This window comes from Eschrichtius robustus, chromosome 13 (genome assembly GCF_028021215.1).
Source record: "Eschrichtius robustus isolate mEscRob2 chromosome 13, mEscRob2.pri, whole genome shotgun sequence".
NCBI lineage: Eukaryota > Metazoa > Chordata > Mammalia > Artiodactyla > Eschrichtiidae > Eschrichtius > Eschrichtius robustus.
Genome location: NC_090836.1, coordinates 37,721,474 through 37,745,447, shown reverse-complemented (window position 1 = coordinate 37,745,447; position 23,974 = coordinate 37,721,474). Strand labels below are relative to the sequence as shown.

At 38.3% G+C, this 23,974-nt stretch overlaps 1 protein-coding gene across 2 annotated transcripts in view; it reads left to right on the top strand.

The window, feature by feature from the left end:
• NELL2 (neural EGFL like 2) overlaps positions 1-23,974 on the top strand; it is a 366,647-nt gene that overhangs the window by 6,382 nt on the left and 336,291 nt on the right. Inside the window, exons 1-3 of one of the 2 annotated variants that reach the window (XM_068561144.1) lie at positions 8,695-8,798; positions 9,189-9,274; positions 9,716-9,844. In XM_068561144.1, the coding sequence (XP_068417245.1) occupies positions 9,220-9,274; positions 9,716-9,844 (184 nt within the window). In that variant the 5' untranslated portion in view covers positions 8,695-8,798; positions 9,189-9,219. Of the gene's footprint in view, positions 1-8,694; positions 8,799-9,188; positions 9,275-9,715; positions 9,845-23,974 lie in introns of those variants that run through there. The other variant, XM_068561143.1, reaches the window with a different exon arrangement.

The window sequence follows — 23,974 nt, the reverse complement described above, 5'->3', positions numbered from 1 at the left end:
ATGATACCAACAGGTGGAGAGATATACCATGTTCTTGGATTGGAAAAATCAATATTGTGAAAATGACTATACTACCCAAAGCAATCTACAGATTCAGTGCAATCCCTATTAAATTACCAATGGCATTTTTTACGGAACTAGAACAAATCATCTTAAAATTTGTTTGGAGACACAAAAGACCCCGATAGCCAAAGCAGTCTTGAGGGAAAAAAAACGGAGCTGGAGGAATCAGACTCCCTGACTTCAGACTATACTACAAAGCTACAGTAATCAAGACAATATGGTACTGGCACAAAAACAGAAACATAGATCAATGGAACAATATAGAAAGCCCAGAGATAAACCCATGCACCTATATCTATGACAAAGGAGGCAAAGATATACAGTGGAGAAAAGACAGTCTCTTCAATAAGTGGTGCTGGGAAAACTGGACAGCTACTTGGAAAAGAATGAAATTAGAACCCTCCCTAACTCCATACACAAAAATAAACTCACAATGGATTCGAGACCTAAATGTAAGACCGGACACTATAAAACTCTTAGAGGAAAACATAGGAAGAACACTCTTTGACATAAATCACAGCAAGATCTTTTTTGATCCACCTCCTAGAGTAATGGAAATAAAAACAAAAATAAACAAATGGATTCTTCAATATACGCAAATCAATCAATGTGATACACCATATTAACAAATTGAAGGAGAAAAACCATATGATCATCTCAATAGATGCAGAGAAAGCTTTCGACAAAATTCAACACCCATTTATGATAAAAGCCCTGCAGAAAGTAGGCATAGAGGGAACTTTCCTCAACATAATAAAGGCCATATATGACAAACCCACAGCCAACATTGTCCTCAATGGTGAAAAACTGAAACCATTTCCACTAAGATCAGGAACAAGACAAGGTTGCCCACTCTCACCACTATTATTCAACATAGTTTTGGAAGTGTTAGCCACAGCAATCAGAGAAGACAAAGAAATAAAAGGAATCCAAATCGGAAAAGAAGAAGTAAAGCTGTCACTACTTGCAGATGACATGATACTACACATAGAGAATCCTAAAGATGCTACCAGAAAACTCCTAGAGCTAATCAATGAATTTGGTAAAGTAGCAGGATACAAAATAAATGCACAGAAATCTCTTGCATTTCTATACACTAATGACGAAAAATCTGAAAGTGAAATTAAGAAAACACTCCCATTTACCATTGCAACAAAAAGAATAAAATATCTAGGAATAAACCTACCTAAGGAGACAAAAGACCTGTATGCAGAAAATTATAGGACACTGATGAAAGAAATTAAAGATGATACAAATAGATGGAGAGATATACCATGTTCTTGGATTGGAAGAATCAACATTGTGAAAATGACTCTACTACCCAAAGCAATCTACAGATTCAATGCAATCCCTATCAAACTGCCACTGGCATTTTTCACAGAACTAGAACAAAAAATTTCACAATTTGTATGGAGACACAAAAGACCCCGAATAGCCAAACCAATCTTGAGAACGAAAAATGGCGCTGGAGGAATCAGGCTCCCTGACTTCAGACTATACTACAAAGCTACAGTAATCAAGACAGTTTGGTACTGGCACAAAAACAGAAATATAGATCAATGGAACAGTATAGAAAGCCCAGAGATAAACCCACACACATATGGTCACCTTATCTTTGATAAAGGAGGCAAGCATATACAGTGGAGAAAAGACAGCCTCTTCAATAAGTGGTGCTGGGAAAATTGGACAGGTACATGTAAAAGTATGAAATTAGAACACTCCCTGACACCATACACAAAAATAAACTCAAAATGGATTAAAGACCTAAGTGTAAAGCCAGACACTATCAAACTCTTAGAGAAAAACATAGGCAGAACACTCTATGACATACATCACAGCAAGATCCTTTTTGACCCAGCTCCTAGAGAAATGGAAATAAGAACACAAATAAACAAATGGGACCTAATGAAACTGAAAAGCTTTTGCACAGCAAAGGAAACCATAAACAAGACCAAAAGACAACCATCAGAATGGGAGAAAATATTTGCAAATGAAGCAACTGACAAAGGATTAATCTCCAAGATTTACAAGCAGCTCATGCAGCTCAATAACAAAAAAACCAACAACCCAATCCAAAAATGGGCAGAAGACCTAAATAGACATTTCTCCAAAGAAGATATACAGATGGCCTACAGACACATGAAAGAATGCTCAACATCATTAATCATTAGAGAAATGCAAATCAAAACTACAATGAGATATCATCTCATACCGGTCAGAATGGCCATCATCAAAAAAATCTAGAAACAATAAATGCTGGAGAGGGTGTGGAGGAAAGGGAACACTCTTGCACTGTTGGTGGGAATGTAAATTGATACAGCCACTATGGAGAACAGTATGGAGGTTCCTTAAAAAACTACAAATAGAACTACCATACGACCCAGCAATCCCAATACTGGGCATATACCCTGAGAAAACCATAGGTCAAAAAGAGTCATGTACCAAAATGTTCATTGCAGCTCTATTTACAATAGCCAGGACATGGAAGCAACCTAAATGTCCATCGACAGATGAATGGATAAAGAAGATGTGGCACATATATACAATGGAATATTACTCAGCCATAAAAAGAAATGAAATGGAGGTATTTGTAATGAGGTGGATGGAGTTAGAGTCTGTCATACAGAGTGAAGTAAGTCAGAAAGAGAAAAACAAATACAGTATGCTAACACATATATACGGAATCTAAGGGAAAAAAAAAAAAGCCATGAAGAACCTAGTGGCAAGACGGGAATAAAGACACAGACCTACTAGAGAATGGACTTGAGGGTATGGGGAAGGGGTGGGGTGAGATGTGACAGGGTAAGAGAGTGTCATGGACATATATACACTACCAAATGTAAAATAGATAACTAGTGGGAAGCAGCCGCATAGCACAGGGAGATCAGCTCGGTGCTTTGTGACCACCTAGAGGGGTGGGATAGGGAGGGTGGGAGGGAGGGAGATGCAAGAGGGAAGAGAAATGGGAACATATTGTATATGTATAACTGATTCACTTTGTTATAAAGCAGAAGCTAACACACCATTGTAAGGCAATTATACTTCAATAAAGATGTTTAAAAAAAAAAAAATAAACAAATGGGACCTAATGAAACTTCAAAGCTTTTGCACAGCAAGGGAAACCATAAACAAGACGAAAAGACAACCCTCAGAATGGGAGAAAATATTTGCAAATGAATCAATGGACAAAGGATTAATCTCCAAAATATATAAACAGCTCCTTCAGCTCAATATTAAAGAAACAAACAACCCAATCCAAAAATGGGCAGAAGACCTAAATAGACATTTCTCCAAAGAAGACATACAGATGGCCAAGAAGGACATGAAAAGCTGCTCAACATCACTAATTATTAGAGGAATGCAAATCAAAACTACAATGAGGTATTACCTCACACCAGTTAGAATGGGCATCATCAGAAAATCTACAACCAACAAATGCTGGAGAGGGTGTGGAGAAAAGGGAACCCTCTTGCACTGTTGGTGGGAATGTAAATTGATAGAGCCACTATGGAGAACAGTATGGAGGTTCCTTAAAAAACTAAAAATAGATTTACCATATGATCCAGCAATCCCACTACTGGGTGTATACCCAGAGAAAACCATAATTCAAAAAGACACATGCACCCCAATGTTCATTGCAGCACTATTTACAATAGCCAGGTCATGGAAGCAACCTAAATGCCCATCGACAGACGAATGGATAAAGAAGATGTGGTACATATATACAATGGAATATTTCTCAGCCATAAAAAGGAACGAAATTGAGTCATTTGTTGAGACGTGGATGGATGTAGAGACTGTCATACAGAGTGAAGTAAGTCAGAAAGAGAAAAACAAGTATCGTATATTAACGCATGTATGTGGAACCTAGAAAAATGGTACAGATGAGCCGGTTTGCAGGACAGAGGTTGAGACACAGATGTAGAGAACAGACATATGGACACCAAGGGGGGAAAACTGCGGTGGGGTGGGGATGGTGGTGTGCTGAATTGGTCGATTGGGATTGACATGTACACACTGATGTGTATAAAATTGATGACTAATAAGAACCTGCAGTATAAAAAAACAAACAAACAAAACAACTAATTCTAAACTTTCATTGGGTTATCTGTATGGAAATATGTTAATATAAATGTTTTGGACTTAAAAAAAAATTTCTGTTATTATGCTTTCCAGTTCTAAAATTTCCACTTTGTTCTTTTTTTATATCTTTTATTTAGTTGCTCCCACTTTCTATCTTTTTATTTGTTTCAAGAGTGTTTGCCCTTGTTTTATGGAGTATTTTTTAATAGCTTTTTAAATGTCTTTTTCAGATAATTCCAACATCTTTGTCATCCTGGCATTGGTATCTGTTGATTTTATTTTTCTTATGTAAGTTGAAGTTTCCCTGGTTTTTCATATGCCAAATAATTTCAGATTATATCTTGAACATTTGAATATGGTAAGTACTATGAATTTTAAGTACCAGGGAGAATGTCAATTTATTTTAAAAAAGCAGGAAATTGGCCCAGTTGTGTATAGACTGTCAGCTTTGACTAGCCTTCTTTGGAGAGATTTCAAAGACTTTGTAGTGTATTCAGATTTATCTCATGTGCATACCACCCAGAGGCAGTCTGTGACTTGGGTGATGGTGTATTTCTTAGAATTACTCACTGTCACTATGGTGGTACTTCAAACTCTGGTCTTTCTCAATTTGCCTGCTACTACTTAATTTTCAGAGTCCTCAAATACTCCATGCATTCTGTCCAGGTTTGGTAGCATTAAGTGGGAGAGAGAGGCTGGGGTGTGCTTATTCCATCTCACCCAAGATTAGATTCTCATGCATGCTTTAATTCTTGAAAGATTTTCACTCTTATTTGTTTAAATATTTCCAATAACACTATCTACTTCCATTCTCTCTAGTCTCTTATTTTACATCTCTAAGTAATTGTGTTTGGATCTTCTAATTGTAACACTGTTCACATTTTCCATCTTTGTATCATTCTTGCCAGATTTTCAATAATATCTTCAGATCTCATTTTTTATTCCCAGATTTTTTTGTTCTCTAATTTTCAGCTCTATTTTATCTGCTGCTTTTTCTACCCAGTGTTTAAAAATTTTTTTTTAAAAATATTCTTTTGTGTCTAGAAGTTCCTTTTGGTTTCCTTTGAAATCTGCCTAATATTTCCTCATACAGTTCTGTTCCTTCATTATTTTTTTCTATTCCTTAAAAAACTCCAATCATTTAAAATATATTTTTTAATACTTTTTGATCACATTTTTCTGTTATTCTGAGTTCATGAGATTCTAATTCTCTTTTTTTTTTTTGTATGTTTGTCTCCTGACTCGTTTTCATGGTATTTTACTTCAATGCAATTTATTATTGCTATTGAAATTATTGTTATTATATCTTCATCAGAATTTTTTCTCTTATATGCCAGAAGTTGTGGAAGCTCCCTTAATGGAATTTTTACATTTGCTTCTTCAGAAGACTCTAGGGGTTTTATTCTCATTTCTGATTTTATAATTTCTTATACCAGTGAAGATGTAATTTTGGACCATGTGCTTATAAGTGCCAAGGCTTGAGATTTGACATTTATTACAGGTGACTTTGTTTTCCACCTATGGTCATGCACAGCTGGCAAGCATTCTTGTCAATTCTTGGGCCAATTTGTGCCAAATATATGTGTATGTATGTGTAATATAATCATTCATATCTCCCTATTTTTACTGGAGGGATCAGTAACATCTTCACATCTTCTGGCTTTGGCCATAATTCATTGCTTCCATTTCTTGTGTGGATGTTAAAATTCTACCCCATTGTCTTAAGGCCCCTACTGTGTCCGAAACCCTGTGTCCTACCCTCTCCCAATCATTGCATGAGTTACTCCTTTTTCTGCCAATTTTCAGCTATCTCTGTTTTCCCCTAGCATCTGGAAATTTTTTTCTTTCATTTTTTATTTAAAGTTCATCTATGAATAAAAAAATCTTGAAAATGTTTTTAGCTTTGTGATGTATTTATGAATAGAAGAGGATTCTTTCAGGGTCAGTAGAGTCTACCATTTTGACTGAACTTTATGTGGTTAGTATTTATATTAGTTTTCTGTGAATGCTGAAATGAATTACCACAAATTTAGTGATTAAAACAACAGAAACTTATTATCTTACAGTTCTGTAGTTCAGAAGTCGAAAGCAGATTTCACTGGGCTAAAATTAAGGTATTGGCAAGGTTGTGTTCCTTTGTGTGTGTGTGTGTGTGTGTGTGCTGGGGGAGAGAGCATTATTATACCTATCACAATGATTGAAAGCAAAAATTTTAACGTTGTATAAAGGACCTGTTTAATACATAAGACAATCACAACTTAAAGGGGTGAGGATAAAGGGACCAATATGGTGGTAAAATTTCTACATTCCAGTTCAAGAAGTAACACATGGACTTTAGAGTAGATGGTGAAAAGTATGTATATTGTATTCCCTACAACAGAAATTTAAAAAGCTACACAAAATGATATAGTTATAAGACATATAAATAAAATGGAATATTAAAAATACTGGCATTTAGTGGGTAAAGACCAGGGATGCTTTTAATCATCCTACAAGGCACAGGACAATCCTAACAAAGAGCTATCCAACCTTAAAATGTCAATAGCTCTAAGGTTGAGAACCTCTGCCCTAAATAATGCAATGATTCTCCTTTATTATGGTTTTCTAAAGCTTTGCATTTCCATTTTATGGAAACAGCTCTTCTCTGTACTCATATTTTAATGGTTTCCATAAATTTAATTAGGTCACATATTTACCATAGCAGGTTCAACTGGAATAATTCTGGATACAAAATACTACTCTTCTGGAGGGAGTATAAGCATATGTGACAAGTTTACTAACTCCCAGCTTTCAGCATGTCATAGGTGAGAGTCAGAGATTGGCGAGTACCCCTGATTCTATGATTTGGTTGAGTGCAAGTAGGTTAGGAGAACTTCTACATGTAAATATGTGTGCATATGTATATTTACTTTTCCCTCTCATTTTATGTTTCAATTTTTAATGTAACTTTTGTAGATACTTATTACAGTTCATTATTTTGGTTGTACTGCTATAGAAAGATCTTTAATTTCATGGTGAATAATTTCCTTTGAATTAATTCAATTCAATTACATTAATTTCATTTTGTGTAGTTTTGCAAATTTACAAAGTTACATAAAACAATATTTCATCACATATATATACTGGAATATTTCTCAAAGTTTACAAAATTACAGATAGAATCAAATGGAAAAACTGACAAGGAGAGAGCATTAAAACTTAATTTGGAAAAGCTTCCAGATTCTGATTTTTTTCCCTTAAACATTCCAAGGACAGAGCTAAATATGTTCCCCTCATCCCATTATAGTATAATATAGTACATATTGCTCTACTGGAGCCTCAGACTCTACCCAATAGGTATTTTGGTAACTAGCTGTGTAGGATCCTTTTGGAGAATTCAGCATCTACTTGTTTGGATGGAAAGTTAAGAAACTCAGTTGATCTTTGTACAGATTAACAATTTAATCGTTTTTGAAACTTTCTTTTTCAGTATGGGACTTCAATGTCATTATTCAAAATTTACCTCAAAATTTAAGGGCTATAGAATACTATATGCTGTTAACCTCAAGTATACTTTTTGCCTGCTGAGAATTAGATCTCAAATGACCTCACTGTTATGGTTTCGGTGCATATGGTGAAGGGTGGGTAGAGCATGCATGAGTGCGGTCAACGATGGGGTGGCTCTTCTCTCTTGCCCAGGCTCCGTAGTCGTCTTCTGCTCGTTTCTCCGCCCCTCGACCCCATCCCCCGTGTGTGTCATTATCTATCTATCATCTATCTATCTATCTATCTATCTATCTATCATCTATCTATCTATCTATCCATCTATATCTATCTATCATCTATCTATCTATCATCATCTTTTATCTCTTCTTTTCGGGATGGTTAGGCACGCTGGCTCTGTTGGCCTTGCCTCCTGCTGTCCTGGAGAACCAGAGCCCGGGTCTGGGCGCTGTGTTTGGCAGGGGGCGCGCGAGGTCCCGGAGCTGTCCAGCAGTTCCTGGCTAAGTTCTCCCCTGCGCTCCCCGCGCGGGGGAAGCTCTCCAGCGCCCCGCCCCGGCTAGGGAACCTCTCCCGCAGAGCTCCCAGGGCTTCCCAGGCTCGCCAACCGTCTCTGCCAGTTTCTCCCTACTTCCAGTCCCACCACGGGAGTCTTAGCAGTCTGCTTGCCTTAGCAGTCTTCCTCCGCAACCCCCCGAGAGGGAGTCCCCTCTCTAGTCCCCGGGGTTGCGCGATTGTACGCGGGCTTCCCTCCTTTCCTTAAGGGCGGGCGAGTGCGTCTCCTTCTAGCATCGCCTTCTGCGACTGGGTGGTCCTTTCTCTCTCCGTCTTTCTAGACAGGCGCCCGAAATCGCGGGGTGAGAGCAAAGACCGCCCATCAACTTAGCACTTTGAAATAGAATCTTTCGATCCCGAAGGAGGTTGGAATTGCCGGGGTCGGCGAGAGAGGGAGAAGGAGGGCGGAGGCTGCAACGGCTCCGGGGCTCGCTAGACGGGGCTTGGAGACCGAGGAGTCCGTGCGGGAGAGGGACACGGGGCGCGGGGCCTCGCCCTCGGGCTCCCTCCCTTCTCCTTCTCTCCCCGCCTCCCGGCCCGCCCCTCCCTCTCCGAGGAGCCGTCTCTCCTCCGCGTGTCTCCGAGCGCTCTCTCCATTGTCTCTGCCTTTACAACAGGTTCGGGCGCGGGGGAAGACAGGCGGGTGCGGGGCCGCCCCAGCCCCGGCTTTCCTGGGGCGGCCTCCCTTCTTCCGGGTGTGCGTGCCTTCGGCTGCTTTGATTCGGCTCCGGAGCTAATTCCCCGGCGGAGCAGCCCCCGGCGAGTCCGACCCCTCCCTCCCGGCCCCCTCCCAGCCCGCGCCCCGCCGCCTGGGTTCTGTGTGTGGGAATGATGTGCGCGTTGGAGGGTCTAAGTTCTGCACACGCCTGGGGGGTCCTCCCTTTTTTTTCTTAGGCAGCCAAATCGTACTCCTCTTACTAATCAGTAAATCCAAGGCAGCGGCAGGAAAGACAAACGCTCTTTTTCCCGCTTGATTCCAAGAACCTCTTCGATTTTTATTTTTAAAGAGGGAGACGATGGACTGAGCAGATCCACACCATGGAGTCTCGGGTCTTACTGAGAACATTCTGTTTGCTCTTCGGTCTCGGAGCAGGTGAGTGGCCTCAGAGCTGGGGCGGGAGAAGGGATGGCCCCCGCCTCGGGGCAGCCCGAGCTGCTTGGGGACGCCTCGCTCTTCCTCCGCCTGAAGTAGGTCTGGTGTGGGAAGCTTGGAGTAGGGGGGTGGGTTTGGATTTGGATTTTTTTCTGTGCTTGTCTTGGAGACCGCAGGGCGGGTCACACCCCTAGTCCAGGGTCTGAGGGCCAAGGGGAACTTTGCACCGCGAGGGGTTTAAAGTAGGTCACGGAAATGGGACTGGGTGCTCCGCTCTTTAAAGCTTGATTGCTGATCTCAGGTAAGGCAGCGGAGGGAGTCGCCTCTTGTCCGTTTCCAATATTGTCTCTAAGACGCGGTTCTTTGCTGCCTTGGAGGAAGAGACTTGTATTTTGATGGAGGTTTTTCTTTCTTTCCTCCTCCCTCCCCCACTCCCACCAGTCTGGGGGCTTGGTGTGGACCCCTCTCAACAGATTGACGTCTTAACGGAGTTAGGACTTGGGGAGTCCACGACCGGAGTGCGCCAGGTCCCCGGTCTACATAATGGGACGAAAGCCTTTCTTTTCCAAGGTAAGAGGCGCGTGCTCAGTCCCCAGTGCGGTTTCAGTTCGGATAACCCCTGGAGGAGCTGGCCTGACCCCTCCTCCTAACTTCTGTTTTGCCTCATGGATGACATCTGAGCTGAGATGTGGAGGGGTCAGTGTGAAACACACACCTTCCATCTCTTTTTAAGTGGCTTGGTTTCTCTCTTCCCCCGCCCCCTCCTCTTTCTTACTTTGTACTCTTGCCAGTTCTAATGGATAGTCCCTTAATTACTGTACAGAAACTCCGATGGCAGATGGTTGATTTTGGAGCCTGGGTAACAATGAATTATAACACAAACGCCTCATTTGGGTGAAATTGATTTAGGTAGGGAATAGGGTAGCTTAATCTTAGTTAAGACACTGCTCTCTGAAAGTTTCAGGTACAGTGGTGTCCAGTTGCAGAGGAATTTCTTCATGTGGGTAGCTTTGTGGAAAAATTAATATCTTTCAATAGTTTTAACTACTGTATGTCACAAACACACTATATTTGAGACAAGATTTCTCACTGAAAGGTAAGGATTCTTCTCCATCAATGACAGGAGAAAGGAAATAATATTCTCTTAAAAATTATTTTGAAAATATTTCAAATAAATGTTAATTCAGAAGTATACTTTGTCTCACCATTAATCGTGTACTTAGGATTTTAAAACTTTTTTTTGAAGTCAGTGGACTTTGGCTATGCACAAGTGTCTACATTTAAATTTATATTTAGGTGTGTTATGTAGTCAAAGCAAATTCCAATGCATCGATCCTTCAGCTTTGATTTACCAACCCTTTTGAAGATTGCTTGGTTTGTGGGAAGGTGCTGTAACATGAGCTTCTAAAAGGTAGCTAAACACATACAGAAAGACTAGCTTCACATATGGTAAAGTACAGATGAAGGCAAAAGAGAAATGGAATTTGTTTTAACATATTTGATGGACTGACTAAAGCATCTTCTCCCCACCCCACCCAGTTTTTCTTTTGTGATTTTGGTGCTGTGGCTTCAAAAAAATTGCAACTCATAATTACTAAAGAGTTGGATATGCAAAATAAAACCACTTCAGCAAAGTTGCCACCAAGAAATAGGCATAAAATAAAACTTGAGTGTTTCTGTAGTGGTGTTGTTGCGTGGTATAGCCAGTATGTGTCACCATGGGCAGTAACACCAAAGCTTACAGTTGGAAAAGGAGGAAATTGACATGTGTTGCATTTATTTAAAGCAAGTTTACTCTTACAATAAGTTAAATGCAATTTTCTGTTTTAATTATGGTGAGCCCACTAAATGCTTTTATTGTGAGGGATATTCGTGATAATATTTTATTTATTTAAAGTTCTTTTTTTTGGTGGGGAGTGGGGGTGTGATTTGGATATTGACTCCTTTAAAAACAATGACCAAATCCAATAAAGGAAATAAGACTTAGACTGTCAGCAAAATTCACAGGGCGGAATAAAAGTGTCATTAGAGTTAAGCTTCTGTTTTTCTCTTTTTCTTCTTCTCCTTTTTTTTCAATCTCTGATTTTTCAATCCCTGTGAGCTGGAAACAAAATTATTTCAGGGCTGCCAATTTGATTAACTGGAAAGCTTTACAGAAGCTAAAGCTCCTGATAAACAAATGGCGTTGAAGTGCCCTTAAAATTTCCAAAGGTCCTTTAAATTATATTGGTGTTCTTCTTGCCTTTCTCTGAAGACCGTCTGAGCTGTCACAAATAGAAACCTTCAGGACTGTGCATTTTATGCTCTGATGCTCGACAATTTCTAGGAAATAGTGTCAAGGCACCAATATCTTTTCCTGGTTAAATTTTTATAAGAAATGTTTAGTATTCATTTTTATTTAAATTGCCAGTTCTTCAAGGTAGGCATTATGCTGCGAATGAATTGGCCATTCTTACTATATATCAGTGCACATTGATGAATTGTTTTGTTTCCTTGTTGGTACCAAGCACAATATTTAGACAGAGTAAATACCTGACAAATATAGTTTACGAGATTTGGAGATGTAAAGTTTTATTTCTTGCCAAATTATGCACCTTATTTCATATAGCCAATCAATCAGCAAGTATTTGCTACCTGCTGTGTTCTCAGTAGGCATGTATTACTGATGTGTTTATTATACTCTAATGATTTCTCTTATTCTCAGATTTAGATTATAAAATTGACAACAGGTAGACCTTTGGCCCTGCTTGATAGTTTTGCATTACCTTGGAAAGGTCTTTTCTCTGCTATTAGAATGTGGAAACTGTTTTTAAGAAGTCAGTTCTGGGCTTCACTGGGATTACATGGATTTTAGAGAGACAAAAGCTTTCAGCCTCTGAAGATTTTATGGATTCGCTTTATAGTGAACTTAGGGTGCTGCGGATATTTTTGTATAGTCTTCAAAATGGCATAGCAGCAATAGTAACACATTACAAACCTGTGAGGCGTTCTCAGATTTCACATAAACCTATCAGATAAGTTACTTTGTACTATCAGATATGTTCCAAATAGATGGAAGAGCTTTTTGAACCATCAAATCTCTTGTGCAGTAATATAACTATCTTCTTTTGTCTCTTATCTTTAAATTAAAGAAATCTCAACATACAATTTCCCAATGATTTTTGCTCATTTAACATTGCTTCTCCATTTGGCTAGTTCATTCTTCTCTTTATTTTTCATTAATATGTTTATAATTCAGTACTTTTAGAAACTAAATAGTTTTTGTAAATTATTGTGCACTAAGAATCTACTATTACTTAATAACTATTATATTTATTACATATGTATAATAAAAGCAAGTAGAAATGTATTTCAGACATACCTGATTTTTATCATATATAGCATCACTAAAATTGTTTTGTTGTTGTTGAAATTTGGTTTATAGTTGCTTTGGAAATTGAAGTAATAAGATGCTAAATTAGATCATCTGTTGATATATGCGGCTTTTGATCTGTGCCAATTATAATACTTTTCAAAAGAAAAAAGTGACCAGGCAACAGTTTGGAATCCATATCAAGATCTTCCATGTATTTCTAGCTACAATCTGACTGATAGCCACAAAAATACACTTATGGTTTTAAAAAATAGAGGACCAGGTGCTGACAGTCAAAAGACCTATGAAATGTTGTAAAGAATTCTGAAATGTTAAGGGCTAGTGCAATTATAAATAGAATTCTATCAACCTTGTTTAAAGTCTAGGGAATATTCTTCAAGATAATGATTATAATAATCTTTCCTCTTTGTACATGAGACACCAAGAATGAGAGTATACAGAAGCATAGTTCTAGGACTTTCTAACATGATTTTTAGATCTTTGGTTTTAACATTTTGTCTGACCAGGTTCCCAAACTAGATAGTTTCCTCTGTTGGTTTAATAAAGTTTCTTCTAAGGTGGTCACAGATTTTATAATGTCACTAATCCCCACGAGAGAAGTAGATAAAATCAAAGTATATATTTTTTCCCTGAGTTGGTCATTGGGAAATAAATATTTAGTAATTATTTTTAAAGAACTTTAAGATTTTAAAGGAAAAAAAAGTGTTCACAAGTCTACTTTATGCCAGTATTTGAAAACAGGAATGAAATTGGGCATTTGGTGGTGAGTCATTGGCTTCACTAGGCAACGGTAACTGCATTAAGGAAAGTGAGGTGGCAGTGAGTACTTTTCTTCAGTATGAAAATCAGAGAGTATCTGTGGACTTAGAGACAATGGTCATTTTGATGCCACATTAGAATAGAATAACACAATGACTAAAAGACGGGCTTTGAAACCAGTTAGACCCAAGTGGAATTTCATTAGTTGTGTTTCTATGGTGAAGTTACTTAATTTCTATGAGCTTCAGTACCCTAAATTATAAAATTAATGTTATGAAGAATTTTTTTGTGCACCTATTCTGCTAGGTGTTAGGCCTATAACAAATGAAGTTAGAACTTTACTTTCATAGTGCCTTAAAAATAGTCATTAAACAAACAATTATGCAGATAATAATTTAATCACTATTAAGATAAATGATATGAAGAGAAACTAAGGATGTAATGGGAATCTACATTCTTGTTTAGGGAGTCACAGGATCAAGGAAACTGTCTTTGAAGGAGAGTCATTTAAGCTGATAGCCAAAGGATAAATAAGAGTAGTCTGGGGAAGAGGAGCTGTGGGGATTCAGAAAGGAAGAGTAACACAGGCAAAGGAAATAGCATGAGCAAAGATCCTGACCTGAAATGAGCATGGTGCATTTGAGAAAATGGAAGAAATCCAGAGTAGTGGAAATGTAAGCATTATGATATGAAATGAAGCGAACAAAGAAAGCACGGATCAGTTTACACAGTAGATCATATTTATACAGAAGAATTGAAAATTTATCATTATACAAGATATATTGTGGTGGGCAGAATAATAGTCCCTCAAAGATGTTCACACCCTAAGCCTAGGAACGGAGAATATGTTGTGTTACATGTCAAGGGGGAATTAAGGTTGCAAATCTTGGATGATCTGGGTAGGCCTCATGTAATCACAAAGGTCCTTTAAATCTGGAAGAGGGATATAGAAGAGTCAGTGTCAGAGTGAAGCAAAGAAGAATGACTAGACCTGTCATTGCTGGCTTTGAAGATAAAAGTGGGCCACGACCAAAGAATGTGGGCAGTCTCCAAAATTTAGAAAAGCAAGGAAACAGATTTTCATTTAGTGTGTCCAGAAGGAACACAGCATAGCTGACACCTTGATTTTAGCCCAGTGAGATTCAATTTGAACTTCTGACCTCCAGAGATGTGAGATAATAAATTTGTGTTGATTTAAGCCACTATGTGTGTGGTGATTTGTTACAGCAGCAATAGGAAACTAATACAGATTTTGATTCATGGAAGTGGGCATGCTGTAAGAAATACCTAAAACTGTGGAAGTGGCTTTGAAATTGAGCAATAGGCATAAGCTGGAAGAATTTTGAGGAACATGATAAAAAAGGCTAGATTGCCTTGAATAGACTGTTAGTAGAACTATGGACATTGGCGATTCTACTAGTGAAGATTCAGGAGAAAATGGAACATGGTAAAGAAAACCCAGATCACCTTTGAGAATACCTAAACTGTCATGAACAGACTATTTGTAGAAATATTGCCATTAAAGGCAATGCTAGTGAGGGCTCAGATAGAAATCAGGAACATGTTATTGGAAACTAGAGGAAAGGATATCCTTGTTATATAGTGGCAGAAAGCTTAGCTGAATTCTGCCCTGCAGTTATGTAGAAAGCAAAACCTGTAAACATGAGTTTAGATATGTAGCTGAGGTGATATATATGCAAAGTTTTAAAGGTGCAGCCTGGCTTTTTCTTGCTGCTTATAGTAAAATGTGAAAGGAGAGAGATAGATTGAGAGAAGAACTGTTAGGCAAAAAGGAACCAGAACTTGATATTTGAGAAATTCTTAACGTATTCAGATTGCAAAATATGCTAAAATTAGGAGATTCACTGGCAGGAGAGTCTACTCAGGAGAGAAAGCCAATAGTGTGGCCTAAAAACCTTTTGCTAGTGCCTTAGAAGTAAGGTCAGAGTATTCAGTCACATAGAGGGCACTTTGAAGAAATTGAACCTGTGACTCATGTATTCCCTCAGACATCTCAGTGGAAACCTGTAATAGAGATGGATTTATCCAGGAAATATTTGTGGAGGAACCTGTTCTTTAATGGAGTAAATCTCTATGACACATGTGGGAGACCCACAGGGTTCTTGAGAAAACCATACCAGCAATAACACTCCTGGCTTAACCTGAAAGGGCAACTGAGAAGATGTAATGAAAGAAGGTTGTTGGGTCCCCAAAATTCTACAAGCAAGAAACAGGCTGGTTAAACTACTCAGCTGCAAACATGTGCCACCTTTCATGGGCAGAACTGAGAGCCCAGAAGACAGAGCTTAGAGCCTAGAGGGTGGAGCCAAGAATCACAGAGGATTATTCGCAGATCTTAAAACCAAATGCAGTTTACCTGGCTGGATTTCAAAATTGCATGGATCTGGTGTCTAATTTTTTTAACTTGCATTTTCTCCCTTTTTGAGTGTGGATGTCTATAACTGTTATCCTATTTCTATCCCACCATTTTATTTTGGGAGCAGATAACTTGTTTCTTGAGTTTTACAGGTTCACAGGTGAGAGAAATTGTGTCCCAGGATGGACAATACCCAAAGTCTCATTTATACCTGATTTAGATGATGAGATTTAGGGCTTTTGAATTGATAAGATTTAGACTAGATTTTAAACTTTGGGTTGATATTCTAACGGGTTGAGACTTTGGGGGACTTTGGGATAGAGTAAATGTGTTTTGCCTGTGGGATGGTTATAAATCTTGCTGAAGGACAGATTATGGTAGGCTGAATAATGGTCCTCCAACTGTCCACATACTAAATCCTAAGAACCTGTAAATATGTTATGTTATGGGGTAAGGGGGGATTACAGTTGCTGAATGAATTAAGGTTGCTAATCAGTGGACTTTAAAATATGGAGATTATTTTGGATTATTTGGGTGGACTTCATGGAATCACTCGGGGGATGCCCACAGGGCCATGTACCCAGGGCCATGGCCATGGCACTCCTTTAAATATGGAGGAGGGAGGTAGAAGAGTCAGTGTCAATGTAATGTAACGTGAGAAAGACTTGATTGGTCCTTGCTGACTTTGCACTTGGAAGGTGGTCTTGAGCCAAGGAATGTGGGCAGCTTCTAGAAGCTGTAAAAAGTGAGGAAATGGATTTTCCCCTAGAGCCTCCAGGAGGAGCTCAGCCTCACAGACACCTTGATTTTAGCCCAGTGGGATTCATTTTGGACTTCTGAACCTCTAGAACTGCGAGATAATAAATTTGCTTTGATTTAGCCATTAAGTTTGTGGTGATTTGCTACAGCAGCGATAGGAAACTGATGTATATGTTAAACGTTAACATTCATTTATTTTGTAACTGAATTAAGCTTTCTTTTGAGCCTTCCTTCTACTATGCGTGAGAGTAAATTTGTTCAGTGGTTGGAAGCTTGAACTAGCCAGTTAAAGTTATCTTAGTCATTTGGGACTTAAAAGTTTTTTAAGTGTAAATTCAGAGTCTTCATACTAAATGGTGAGTCTTTAAGGGATTCTCTCCATCATTCTGAGAACATTCTGAGAACAAACAGAGTAAAACCAAGTTGTGGGTTTTTTCAATTGTGCTTCTTTTTCAAAAATGCACCCCTTCTTCCCCCAAAAGTTTCATCCAGAGGTTGAGGGGGAAAATTAGAAAGCATGCATATGTTGGAAGTAGAATGGATAGCACTTAGCATGGTGTTTGGCACCCAGTCACTATGGTAGTCAGAACTATGGACAGGGGCAAGGATTACTAGAGTTCTCTATCAAAAGTGCCAGGGATATCTGTAGGATGCCAACTAGGTTTGATTTGGGAGGAGCTGGAGCAGTCTTGACAGGCTCTGACTGGTGAATGATCTAGAATGTCATGGCTAAAGTGCACCCTGGATAATAACTGAAGTGAAGGGCCTTTCTGTGGCTTTATTCCATCTCCCACTAGCTCATTCACCTCATGCTGGTCCCAGACCGCGTTCTTGCAGACACCTATGCTTTTCTGAGTCCTTGTTATTATCTGTCCATAATTCAGATAATTATTGTCCATGTGCTAACTGGTAACTTTGGTATTAGATATTAAGACCTTATGGTGTGATGTCTCCTGTTGATTTTACTTTAATTCAGTTTAACAAATATTTATTGCACTGCTATTATGTATAAGGATAGGACATGCAGTATAATGGAGGAAAGAAGATGTCTACATAAGTTATTATGGGAGGTAAAGCAGGAACCAAAATTTAATTGTAAATAGTGAAAAAGTAAATTTGGGACTTTATCTTAAAGAAGATAGAAACTATGAAAATTATTTGTCCTAGTCTACATTTGACAAAATGTAGGTAATCATTTAACTATTAGCCAATTATAAGAACAAGTAAATAAAATCAAGTGTTGGGGTTTTTTGTTTGCTTAGTTTTGCAAAAATATCTGAGGACTGTCTCTTAACCTTTTAATAAGAAATCATTTATTTTGAGGTATTTATCATTTTGGTCAAATTTTTATTTTTCTTGTTAAAAATTTATCTACCTATATCAGATCATCATAAGTTAGTGCCTTTGTGTGTCATTTGAGCATTCCTCTTACATTGTTTTTATCAATTTTATGAAACTTTTCATCTTTTGCTAGTTTTAGTTTAGAATTGACATTGAAGAAAGATGCCAGTCATGTGGAAACTCATTTTTTAGGGGATAATTTTTGTTATGGTAACTTTTGCTTCACATTTGTTGAAACTCAGATATAAACCACTGTAATTAAGAAGAATTAGGGAGAGAATAGATGGGAAGAAAAGTGGAGCACAGCTCTTCCCTTTCCCATTAGGGCTGCTGCCAGGAACTGGACATGGGCCCTTGGACAAGTATTTGCTGAGTTGTTCTTGATGGCAACCCTCCTGACAGTCTTCATTCTGGGGAAGGGATGGGGAACCCAGACAACCAGGTGTCTCTCCCTTCAAAGAGAAAATTTAGAATGAGGACAACAAACCAGTGCTTGCAAGGTCACACTCTACCTGTCTAGACAAAGGGAAGAAATGATGGACACAATTCCAAGTTCAAATTGATGTGCAGTAGTAATTAGGAACATGGACTCCAGAGCTAGGTATCTTGGGTTCAAATCTTGGTACCTTTGTTCACTAGTGCGAACTTGAACTTGTTATTTAACGTATCTCTGCTTCAATTGAGATAATGACAGTACTATTTCTTAGAGTTGATGTGTAGATTATATGAATAAAACTGTGTATGGCATTTACTAAACATTCAGTACACGTTAAATATTGTTTTTATTTGGAATTAGCTTAGCAGCAGATCAAGCTCCCTTGGATTGTTTTAGGGGCTCCCTGGTAGAAATGCTGGATTTTGTGGAGGAGCTAAACTAAGGTGACTTTCATGTGATGCAGGGATGAAGGTGAAGGTAGAGTGGAGTGGGGGAGAAACTGGCCCTGAAGCATCTCCTGTTCTATTTTTGTTGTTTGGGCTTTACTTGGGAGAAGAGGACATGTGGTTTTGGGTAGAGAGAAATGAGAACAAATGGTCAGTTTGGAGAGGAAGGGGCAAAATCTGCCCTGTTGTACCACTGTTCAGAAGTGGGGGGGGGCATAGAGAAAACCAGCAAAAGAAGATTCAGAACATAGTTCCTCTACAGTCACCCCAACACACATTACTTTTTAAGTGTATTAAAGGTTTAGCTTAGATTTTGAGTCATGTATTGTGGGGAGAAGTGTTAGAAGTTCTGAAAAACAGCACAGTTGTTTTCCCTGGCTCTGTCTGGGTCACCTTGGCTTTCCTTGGCAAGGTACCAGCTTGGTCTGTTGGTGGGAGCTGGTGGTAAAGGATAAGATTCCAGGGAACCTTGAATGGTGGTTTAGGGGCCAAGGTAATGTTGACAGAACCTTTGGGGGTGGTCCTTTGGATCCTTTATGAATCAGAGTCACTTTCCCTACATTTCCTGCTTACATCTTTGGCTTTTCTTGAATATCTTGCTGGCATGATTGTTTCTCTCTATAGTCCCTCTGCCAATTTTCATTCCAGTGGCACCTGGGACTCTGGTCTTAAGTGATTTACTGTCTTGTCTCTCTATTGAGACTATAATTTCCCCAGGGAAAGGATCATGCCATATATTTTTCCTGGCCACTAACAACTCTGTGCCAGTTCCGTCTCTGCATTGTTTTTCCTTTCTTTTTCCTGGTGAACTTTTACATATTATTCAGGACTCACCTAAGATACTAATCTTTCCTTTGGTAGAATTGTTGTTTCTTCTTCTGTGTTCTCTAAGCTTTCTTTACTGAAACAACCACCCCACTGTATTATAGCTAGGGTTTTCTTTTTAACATAAAAACTCTGACCACTTTTATTTTCCTTGCTGCTACTTCCCCGATCCACACCATCGTCATCTTTTGCCTGGATTATTGCAATAGCTTCCTAAGCAGTCTTCCTGTTTACCCTCTTGCTCCCCTGCAGTCTGTTCTCAACATAGTTGTCAGAGTGATCTTTGCAAAACATAATTCACATCATGTCACTGCTTTGCCCCAAACATTCAGTGGTTCCCCATTTCACTCAAAGTCAAAGATAAAGTTCTTATTATGCCCTACAAAGACCTACATGAACACTCCCACCCCACCGCATTACTTTCTGGCCTAATTTGCTGCTCTCTACCTTGCTCTTGGCTTTAACTCTGCTGGCCTTCTTCCTGTTCCTTAAATAGGCCTGGCACTCTCTTGACTCAGGGCCTTTGCACTGGCTATTTGTTCTGCCTGGAATCCTACTCTCCCAGATATCTACATGTTTTCCCACTAACTTTCTTCAGATGTTTTCTCAAATATCAGTTTGTTAATGAGGCCTACCCTGACCACTGAGTAAAATTTCAACTTGTCTTCTATCCCACAAGTATTCTTGATACCCTTTATTCTGATCTGTTAATTTCCATAACATTTACCATCTAACATGCTATGTAATGCACTTATTTGTCATTTGAATTGTTTATTCTCTTTCTTCCCTCTGGAGAGTAAGCTCCATAAGAGCAGGGCTTCTTGGATGTTTTATTAACTAATATATCACCCAAGTGTCTAGCATATAGTAAGAACTCCATAAATATTTGTCACATGAATCTACTTGTCTTGCTAACTAGATTGTGATCTCCTTGAGGCTTGGGACTGCCTCGTTCCTTCTTGTGGCCTCCTGGCCTGTTGTGGTGGCACACATAATATGCTCAGTAAACCATCAGTAAGTGAATATTTGTAATGTAGAATTGAGTCCATTTAGTCGTGAGAAATCTTATTTTTTTTGGTGACATTATTATATTTTATATTTATGTAATTTTAAAGAAGGCTGAAGAGCTCTTGTACTAAATCAAAACACCTACGTTCTTCTCCAGTCATAAGAAAAGGTAAGAGGGTTGAGAGACATTGAAAAAGGGTAGTTCTGCTTAACTTAGTCTCTGAATTATTCTGAGAGAGCTCTTCTCTATCCCAAGATGAAGTGTGCCACAGAGGAAACAGCAGCATGGTGAAGAACCTGGACATCGTGAACACTTGTTGGCAATGAGAGTTTAAAATTTTAGTTTGAAGTATTGTGAATTCACCATTTAGCAGAGACACCCATATTCATATGAACGTACTAAGAAAGATGTCCAAGGCAGATAGGATTGATTTGGATTATCTATGCTATGGTACTTCTCCACTATTGCAAATCAAGCAAACAAACTGGAGTGTATCCAGAGGACAGCGACCTGAGAATTGAAAGGTTTGGAAACCATGTCAGATGAGGAACAGTTGAAAGAGCTTGGAATTTTTAGCCTGGAGAATAAAAGACAGTGGAGATATGACCCTATATTTTAGATATTTGAAGGACAGTCATGTACGGGAGGACTTAGATTTATTTTGTGTTGTTCTAGAGCAGTAATGCCCAAATGTCAGCCTGATGATCAGTGGTTAATTGACTGCCTTGTTAAAAATACTCTCTGGCCTTCCTAAACTAACTAAGTTTGTATTTCTGGGGGTGAATCCTAGGAATCTATATTTTGAAAAATCTTCCTGTGATTTTGATGTTCAGCCAAATTTGTGAACCATTGTCTAGAACTAAGCTGTCCAATATAGCAGCCACTGGCCACACGTGGCTCTTGAGCACTTGAAATGTGCCTCGTACAGACTGAGATGCAGTGTAAGTATCAAAATACACATGGGGTTCTGAAGACAGTCTAAAAAAAGAATGTAAAATCTCAATATTTTAATGTTGATTATATGTTGTAATAATATTTTGGATATATTTGGTCAAATAGATACATTATTAAAATTAAAATCACCTGTTCCTTTATTTTTTAATGTGGCTAATAGAAACTTAAAATTATTTATGTGACTCACATTTGTGGCTCTCATACTTCTACTGGGCAGAACTGTTATAGAGGGCAAAACTAGGATCTGCATAGAAAGTTAGGAAGAGGAAATTTTTGAGTCAATATAAGAAAAGCATTTTCAACAAATAAATTCAAAAATTAAGAGGCTTATTTTAAGCAATATTTGTCCATCCATCCATCCAATAAACATGCTTCTAATAATACTCAAATAGAGATTAACTGACCAATTTCAGGGAAGATGTTTCAATGGGTATGGGGTGGGGATTAGACTAAATGATTTCTAAGATTACTTTAGTTCCAGCTAAAAGTAAATTACTATCTTTTCCCTTTTAATTAACTTTTTATTGTAACCACGGGTGTCCAGGACATCTTCTTTTTCATCTGTCTGACAATCCTTGACTCTCTCTTCAAAACAGTTCCCTTTTAAAAAGCATCTTGAAGTTCTAGTACTCTGAAGTTTGCTACGGAGAGATATCCTGTCATTTACTACTGTGCTGTGCATTTTGTATCTGATTTATGAATATTCCTTCTTTTTTAAAATTGAAATATAGTTGATTTACAATGCTGTGTTAATTCTGCTGTACAGCAAAATGATTCAGTTATACATATATGAACATTCTTTTTTATATTCTTTTCCATTATGGTTTATCACAGGATACTGAATATAGTACCCTGTGTTACACAGTAGGACCTTGTGGTTTATCCATTCTATATATAATAGTTTGTGTGTGCCAACCCCAAACTCCCAATCCATCCCTCCCTCCACCCCCATGCCTCCCGGCAACCACAAGTCTGTTCTCTATGCCTGTGAGTCTGTTTCTGTTTCGTAGATAGGTTCATTTGTGTCATATGAATATTCCTTCTTAATGGTAGTGATCCACTTTATTTCTTCCATTCACTGGTGTTTTAGTGTTTAATCTATTTTGCTTGTCTATTTAAATAGAGAATCCCCTAGGCAAGCAGTATGTCTAATTCTATGTTCTTATAGTCTAACACATTGTACTGATGGACCATTAAATGTCCCAGAAAAAGTGCCAAATAGATTAAGTATTTTAGAGCAGAATATAACCTATATTTTTAGAACTCATTTAAATTTCCGGCAGTAATTGGTAGCTGAACACCCTCACTATGAGTTGTGTGTGTTGACATATACTTGTAATTGAGCAGAGTTCTTCCTGGAGACTAACAGATTGTTAAGAAAAAAAGACACATAAAAACAGTTGCTGCATGCTACCAACGAGAGGCAGTGCTCCTAGTAACTGAATGTTGAACCTGGATGTTTCCTGAGAGCCTGTCGATTTTGGAGGAGGACATGTTCACTGATATACTTTGGTGTATTCTTACTACATTTCATCAAATTGCTAATTATACTATAAATACAGATTTGTTGAAAGTGTTTGAGTACTCCTGAGAGGCAGCTTATTTTATGTTACCATCATTCATGTTTGTCCTTCCTTCTGAGACATTTTCAAAAGTTCAGTTGAAATGTAAATACTTTGCTTCTGTTAATACTTCCTATCTCCTGATGTTCAGACTGAATTTTTATAGGATACTTAATAGATAATTTAATTCAAACATCTTAGAAAAGCACTGTGACTCTAGGCTTTCTGTTTTTGCCTTTCAAATGAAAACAAGGAGATTTTTCACTACAGGAGAGGAAACATCATACCCCAAGTAAAGGGGAGATTTGCTTTAAGATGTCTCAAAGGGGGGATTGTTGCATCCAAATTTGAGACCAAAGAATCCAAACTTGGGGCTTGTCTGGGGTTTTAGAACACTTCATGTTTCATTACTATTCTGAAAGAAAACACGTGGACATGACTTTACCAAATTTCTTTAACTTAAAATTCGAGGGTCAGAAGTTGGAAGTCATTTTAATTGGACTTTTAACATTTCAAACTCAAATCTGAGTTGCCTTTACCATAACCCTTACCAAATTCTTCCTGAAGTTCATCACTAATTTCTGTGATAAAAAATAATCCTGAAGAGACAGGGCATTGTTTTTAAATTATACTTTTCATAGGCTATTATGGGTTAAAATTAAGAATTCTTTGAGGTTGAAATGAATTGGATATAAGCACTTGAGTTGGAATGTGAAGTTGCAGTATGGGAATTTGCAAGAAATCAGGCCTATAAAGGGAAAGAAAAGAGCTCAGAATAAATGTGTATTTACTGCTACTCACCTGAAACACTGACTCTGATGCAAAGGTCAATTTTTTTCAAGTTGCTGCAAAAATTTCA